This window comes from Branchiostoma floridae, chromosome 9 (assembly GCF_000003815.2).
Source record: "Branchiostoma floridae strain S238N-H82 chromosome 9, Bfl_VNyyK, whole genome shotgun sequence".
NCBI classification, from domain to species: Eukaryota; Metazoa; Chordata; class Leptocardii; order Amphioxiformes; family Branchiostomatidae; genus Branchiostoma; species Branchiostoma floridae.
Genome location: NC_049987.1, coordinates 4,661,386 through 4,669,076, shown reverse-complemented (window position 1 = coordinate 4,669,076; position 7,691 = coordinate 4,661,386). Strand labels below are relative to the sequence as shown.

General features: G+C 42.2%; 1 protein-coding gene across 2 annotated transcripts in view; it reads left to right on the top strand.

Moving 5' to 3' along the window:
- The first annotated feature begins 223 nt into the window (after window positions 1-223).
- The window catches only part of LOC118423240 (high affinity choline transporter 1-like), a 32,831-nt gene continuing 25,363 nt past the window's right edge, over window positions 224-7,691 (top strand). For both annotated transcript variants that reach the window (XM_035831317.1, XM_035831318.1), the window contains exons 1-7: window positions 224-318; window positions 1,363-1,476; window positions 2,067-2,252; window positions 3,320-3,438; window positions 4,414-4,536; window positions 5,197-5,350; window positions 5,949-6,035. In XM_035831317.1, coding sequence (XP_035687210.1) covers window positions 267-318; window positions 1,363-1,476; window positions 2,067-2,252; window positions 3,320-3,438; window positions 4,414-4,536; window positions 5,197-5,350; window positions 5,949-6,035 — 835 coding nt within the window. In that variant the 5' untranslated portion in view covers window positions 224-266. The remainder of the gene's footprint in view (window positions 319-1,362; window positions 1,477-2,066; window positions 2,253-3,319; window positions 3,439-4,413; window positions 4,537-5,196; window positions 5,351-5,948; window positions 6,036-7,691) is intronic.

The following is a 7,691-nucleotide window of genomic DNA, read 5'->3' as shown; positions in this document are numbered from 1 at the left end:
ACCGAGTCGTGGGAAACGCAAGGTCGACAGAGGACACAGACTGTGGTGTTCGAGCAATGTTGGCGCTCAGGTCACCTCCTCCAAATGCTTCTTCTAAACTTGGAGAGTACTAGACAGTGAGATCCAACATGGCCGTGAACGTGGCCGGGGCAGTGGTGGTGGTGGTGCTGTATGTGGGGATGTTGGGGGTGGGGGTCTGGGCAAGTTGGAGGGGTAAACGGAGGAGGGACGGACGGGGGGAAGCGCAGCCGGAGAGTGAAGATTTCATGGTGGCTGGACGGAGCTTTAACGGAGTTATCGGCACTCTGACTATGACAGGTACATCAGCGCCTTTTTGTACGTGGTGTGTGTATGAGAGCGGGGAGGGGGGGGGGGGCGCTGACTTGGTCTTTATACTAAATACATGGTACAACGTTACATGAACGAACTTTGGATTGTGAAAAATGTCCTAACATAGCTTGAACAGTTATGGGTGTCATAATTGCGGATATGTTTTAACGTATTTCAAGAGGTGATATTCAATTGATATTCTCGGCAGCATATATGTCGAATGTCCCCAGAAGTGTGAGAATTATTTTCTGCTTCTCCTTCAACTTTGTGAAAGATCTTATACACCTCGGACAACTCTGAACCCCGTTCGCTAAATTTAGCATGTTATTTCGTGTGACCAGTCACCGATATAATTTATAACAATGTAATGATGTATACAAATGCAAATGTTGGAATTCGAAGCATGTCCCAGGAAACGTTTATGACTTAATTAACGTTAGATTTTGTAGAAGTTTTCTCATTCCAAACTTTTATCTACCACTCCTAGGAGAACTTTCACTCCCAGACAACCACCCATGTTCTCAAAATTACATCACGTTTGACGTTGTTTTACTTGGGTTTGTCTCGTGTAATGTGTTCTATTGACGACTTTGACATTGGGAGGTGCTTGTGAAACTTCCGTCCTCTGTACATTGTTTTACTTCAAGTAGCACTGTTTGTACCTCCATGAAAATCGAAATATAGGGTTGTCTGTCTGTGTGTATGTGTGGGTCTGTCTGTGTGTGTGTGTGTGTGTGTGTATGTGTGTGTATGTGTATGTGTGTGTGTGTGTGTGTGTGTGTGTGTATGTGTGTGTATGTGTATGTGTGTGTGTGTGTGTGTGTGTGTGTGTGTGTGTGTGTGTGTGTGTGTGTGTGCGTGTGCGTGCGGGCGTGTGTGTGTGTGTGTGTGGGTGTGTGTGGGTGTGTGTGTGTGTCTGTCTGTCTGTCTGTATGTGTCTGTTTGTGTTTCCGGATTTTTTTCTATTGTCAGCATTAGTTAAGAACCTCTAGATGGATGTTTTTCTGCAAGCATTTTTGCCTTGTATTGCAGCTACCTTTGTGGGAGGAGCGTTCATCAACGGAACAGCCGAGGCAGTGTACACGTCCGGCTCGGGTCTTCTCTGGGCACAGGCGCCGTTTGGACTGGCGATTTCTCTTCTTATAGGTACGGTTTCAATGACATTGTTTCTGCAAGTTTAGTTGTAAATATGTCTTCATGGCAATGCTTAGATGGCAATACAAAGTTTTCATTGTGTTCCAAAGGTTTAAATAAGCTTAGTCTTCCCTTTCTGACTTAGGTTTCATTCTAATATGCTCCATAGCCCATCGTCTCGGTATATGTACAATTAATTATATGACTAACAGACGACAAACACCTTAATTCTGAAAAACCTTGATTATTTAAAAAATGGGTTAACCGGATGAATTGATATTTGTATGTATCATATATCAAAGGATAATAAATATATAGGTTGCAATTATATGCCTCCACGAGGAAAGCCAATTCTGCAGAATTCTGGGGATTCTGCCAGAATTCTGGGCACCTGAGCCAGAATTCCGCAGAAATTTCTTCATGGAGACATCTAATTGCAACTTACATATTCATTGTCCTTTGACATATCATACCTGTGCATATCAATTCAGCTGGTCAATCTATTTTGAAATTATTATCAAAGGTTTTCCGGAATTAGAGTGTTTGTCCGGAATTATACTGTCACCTGAGATTTATCTGGCAGTTTCATGTAATCTCCCTAGGTGGCGTCTTTTTTGCCAAGAAGATGCGATCTGCCGGTTTCACGACCTTGTTTGACCCCTTCCAACGAAAGTTCGGCAGGCTCATGTGCGTGCTGCTCTACGTCCCGTCTGTTCTGTCCGAGATTTTCTACTCAAGCACGATTTTAGCAGCTCTGGGGACAACTATTAGCGTTATTCTGGGCCTAGGTGGGTTCGCATTCCTCAGTAAACAAATAGATAGGCATCTATGATTCGTTACTCGAGTCACGTGTCTCCAAGTCACGTGCTCAGGTAATTGAATCATCACTCCTGAAGAAGGTCGACGTAGGTGCGGCCGAAAATTCGAGGTGAGCAAATTTTGCGTTGTATGACAGTTGAAAATCTTCAATATGAATTATATCAACACAGATGAGCTTTCATGCTAAATAGATATAACGTTAACACAGCACGAAAACAAATATTTAAGCCTACTTTCGGAAATACGTAAATGTAGCCTAAAGGTGGGAAAATATTTCGGCAGAGTTAACGGTATCATAAAGGCCACAGAAACTAGGTTTTACCTTTCCAAAACCTTTCCGCATTTGTTAGTAAATTGAATAGGTGATCTTTACATAACCTTTAAGCGCCCTTATATGTGCCGTATAGATGAGAAGGGTATTGCTTTTGTACATACCAACTCCTCGCACAAATGACATTCAAACTTTGAATCAAAGTGTTTCAATAAAATAGGCATTATTTGATGACGTCATTCAGCCAGAATGGATTGACCAATGATATCCCCGCATTTGAATTCTATTATGAGGCTGTAACACCATTGGCCAGCCAAAAGCTATAATGTTTTATGGGTTTTAATGACCAGGTCAGTAAGCGAATGGTTCGCTTTGCCCATTTGGTGGCGTATCAAAAACGGGCATTATATCATCTACATACACGAGGGAAAGGGGGCATGAAGTCTTCTTTTCACGGTTTGTGGTTGATAACAGCATAACAGAAGAGATAACAGAAGAATTGCTAAAAAATCTGCCCCCGTTGTTCCTTGCGATGTTTCGTTATAGCATTACGTATCAAAAAGTCAAGACGTAATGCGCGTGCACGTGGTTTTATAAAACGTACATTATTCCATCGAACGAGATGAAATTTGGCAATAAGATAAAACCTCCTTGATTTCACAGTTGTAAATGTTCAAATATTATGGTCAAACCAGAAACGTCAAAACATAGACTTGAGCTCAGAGGTTATTATGTTTGACTCCCCCTCGGCCTCGTATCCTCCAGACTTGCGCCTCTCCATCCTGATCTCCACGTCCGTTGCGGTTCTGTACACGTTACTGGGAGGTCTGTACTCGGTGGCATACACAGACGTGCTGCAGCTTATCTTCATCTTCGCTGGATTGGTATGAAAACATTTCATTCACCTCGTTCAACCAAATTATTTGTTAGAAAGCACAAAATATGAAAAACTTTGCATTCCAAAAAAGGTCTGCCAGCCACATGGTTTTTCTCGTTTCTGATTGGTCGTAGCCTTCTGGTTCTAGGTTGGGAAACCCCGTTACAAGCCTAGCGGCGGTTGGAAATTAATATCGTCCTACACGTTGCCTAAATCTTTATCTACATGTATTCACCTCGTTTAAACCCAAGCAATGAAATAGTAGCCTCTTTGAAGTTGAAACAATCAAAGTGAAAGGACTAACTCAACCCAATGCCACAAAGGCATCCACAGCAGGGTGAAGCTACAATAAAAGTGTACAATAGATCTTGCTATTGTGAGGTTGGCATCAAAACCGAAGGTTGTATCTGTCGTGTAACGTTATATGTTACGTACTGTGACGAGGTTTTCTTAAAAACCAAGTCACTTTTACCAAAACGGAGCTTCTAGTGAAAAATGGTAGTCTCCAAGCAGACCCTACGGTGCCTTATAGATATTATCAAAGCTGGCCAAGGGCCCGTTTGACTCCCTTTGGCCGGCTATACTCCTTGGCCAGCTTTGATACTATCTCTAAGGCACTGTAGGGTCTGCTTGGAGACTAGAAAAATGGTACAAAATCTAGCCAAAGAGAATTTTTTTAAAGAAACAGGAACTGCTGATGAAAAAAGCCAGCAAGAATATAATACTCCACAGGTTAGACTTAGCTCCTAATTCCCAACCAGGGCCCGGCCGGGCGGGTAACTTTCGAAAACGAAAAATATGATATAAAAGGCAACAAAAGACACAGAACGTAATGTGTGTATATTCCTTGCTAAACACTTTTATTTTTCGTTTCCGCAAACATCCCGGCCGGGGCCCGGTTTGGAAATGGGACCTTAGCGCCTATGCCGGTGTCTTTCGTGCATCTTCTGTAATGTGTATCGTTATGCTCCCTCCTATATAGTGGCTGTGCATACCGTTCGCTATGACGCACCAGGCAGTGGCGAGCATCACCGAGGACACGTCCTGGCTGGGGCAGTGGGACGACCGGCTAGCTGGCGTCTGGGTCGACTTAACACTTATGATGGTAAGAAACTTGTCTCTACCAAACTGACTACACTGGCTATCACAGGGAAAGGCCCATTACACGACCTTCTTCATCCCAATCAGGTAAAAATGAATACCTAGCTTCTACCTGGCTAGGGACGTCCCTTGGATAAGACTAGTACTAGTGTTCTAGCCAGACTGAATTCTTTTTCCGTCCCTGTATTTGAATTTGGAATTCCTGTCGAGCGCTAGCCTGAGTACCATCCTCCGTAGTGACCGCTGGCTCAATACTTTCGCTTGCTAAGCGAGCAAGGGATGAAATGGGCAAAATTTTGTCTGTCCCCAGCAGCAAAATTTACAACTCGACCACGTTAAAGAAGCCACTACACTTATCGAAAAGAGCAGCTTGTACTGTTGAATACAAACCCGATGCGTTGCGCCATGAGGCCGTTTACCTGGTCCTGAATACAAACAAACACATCAGCAAACAAACAAACAAATTTAAACAACCATGGTTTCCAGTAACATTACCCTCAACCCGTTTGCTGTCTACCCGGGGGCTACCAGCCTATAGTTGGGCCCGGCCGGGTCCCGTTTCTTTTAATGTCTGAGTTAAAATCAACCCGGGACCTGACGACAAATAGACGCCTTGCCCAAAGCATCGGGTACCAGCTATAAACTAGCGGTTTGTTGCCCACAGGCCCTTGGTTCCCCCGCCATCCAGCCGTACATCCAGCGGGTTCTGGCGGCTCGTAGCGCACATGAGGCCCGGCTCTTCTCCATCTTCGGCTGCTTCGGCTGCCTGCTCCTCGCCGCTCCGCCTGTTCTAATAGGCGCTATCGGGGCGTCAACCGGTATGTTTATATAACGTTATATATTTTTCACGTTAGGCCACGTTGGTTTGATTATATGGATGGCATCTTCTGGAAATCCAAAACTGATGCGAACATGCGAATAAAAAAAAAGTTTGACCAAAAAAAAGTTGGCCTTCATTATGAAATCTAAGTGGTCAGGAAGGTTGAACAAGTGACTGAACACACAGAATATAATATACCAAACAATAGAGTCTTCTTTTTTTTCTTTCACATCTTCTTTAACCTTGCATTGTAATGTTCTATGACAGTAGTGTACGTTTTCCTATATTTATTTTTTTTGCAATCCACGGCATATATTTGCTTATTTTGAAGTGACTGTCGTTTTGTACGATTTAGAATATGGTTGAAAACAGTATTTTTATTTATATGGAAACGGCCGAAAAATTTATGCGTGCGTGGATGTCATATAATCAAATCAACATCGCATAACCTCCTTGTTGATACGCATTGATATAAAACCAGTTTAAACACTGCATACTTGTCGATGACATTGTCTTCTAAAGTTACAATGTACCCTACTAGCAATTAACGCCGTCTTTTCCTACATATGTTGCACTTGTAATTTGACTTGACCCAGACTGGAACCAGACTGCCCTGCGTGTCCCTCCTGTCAATGATACAGACAAGATCGCACCCCTGGTCATCCAGCACCTCACACCTACAGGTCAGTGCACATCCGCTATGATCAACTTCGCGGGTGGGAATTCGAAACATATTGTTTTTATTTTCTTCTTCTTCCTCTTCTTCCTATTCTTCTTAGATCTTTCCCAAACAATCTAAGTCAATGAACAAGGATATTTGGCTGTAACATGCTTACTGGTAAAGTAGCAAACGACTTCACATAGTTCGAAGTCTGTTCAATTACAGTGTGTAGCAAGTGGCAGGACAGAGCTGGGAGCGGTCATTATGTACGAGGGTGAGTCAGAAAGTAATGCAAGTGGTTTCATAACAGATTCATTTTTCAATCGATTGGGTTGAAATTTGGCACAAAAGTAGAGGCATATGTCTTCTCGACATTGAAATTTGTAAATTTGGTCTTTATCATTTTATGAGCAAATGAGTTGATTTCAAGTTCACCTTACCATTATATGCTTGTCAGACGATCAGTTCCTCTAAATCTGACCCATTGAAATTTACTGTAAGAGGTTGAAATTATACATGTATGATAACAAATGTCTCTATAGGCTGTATGCCAATTTTCATTTCTGAACTCCCAATGGTTCCTCATTTACAGCTGCTAGGATGGAGTAAGTTGTAATATAGAGCAAGTTTGATTTATACACAATTCGTGAGTTGTTGGTTAAAAGACTATTTTTCCATTAACCAAAAGAAACGAAACTTTACACAGTCATTAACTGTTTAAACGTCAAGAAGTGTGCTAAGTTTTATTCTTCCTAGTTAATGGAAAAGTAGGCTACAGAAATTTTTAATAAACACACCGCAAATCGCATGACCTTGACAACCGCTTATACCTCACTCTACACCAGCAACGAAAAAAGAAAAACTGATCGCATTTTAGAGTTGAAAACAAACATGTGGCTTATAGAAAAATGCAGCTCATTGCATGTGCAAGCTCAGTCTCCTACAGTAGCAAAAATTGGTTTAGAGAAATTGTTAATTGTACGTTAATTGGACCTCATTTTTCTTATGACGGGATTCCAAGGGTGTGGTCATCTTCAAATCAGCACAGTCACTCATGAAATAATGAGCAACAAATTTAGATATTTTAATATTAAGAGGACATATGCCTCTACCTTTGTGCCAAATTTCAACTCATTCGATCAAAAAACGAGTCTGTTATGAAACCACTTGCATTACTTTCTGACTCACCCTCGTACTTATGTAGCCTCTACCAGGCTCCACAGGTAGCTAAAAAAGAATACATATTGGCCAAATGAGACAGAAAACATGCCAGAGGAGTTAGATGGCCGAGGAGTACAGTTTGCGACCTAAGGCCAACATTCCTAGGCCAAAAAAGCTACTAGGCTTTTATTCCTGACTTGGCCAAAGTCCCCTATCGGCCAGGCGGGAGTCTGGTAGAGACTTAGACTTATGAATGAATGAGTTAGAGTAAACAGAGCAGTACCTAGGCTAGACCATGTGAAGGTGAACATTGTGTATTTTCTTGTTTGTGTTACCTTTCTAGTTTCATAACTACATTTCCTACTTAAGTCTTCTCCTGGGTGACAAGATTATTTCTACAAAACCAGAAATTCAATTCCAATCCGACGCTTCGGTGACGGTCCGTTACATTGCTTATGCCAAGACTGACATGTCATACTTCGCACTGTAGCCAGGGGTCGCTGCAGTAGTGTGAAGA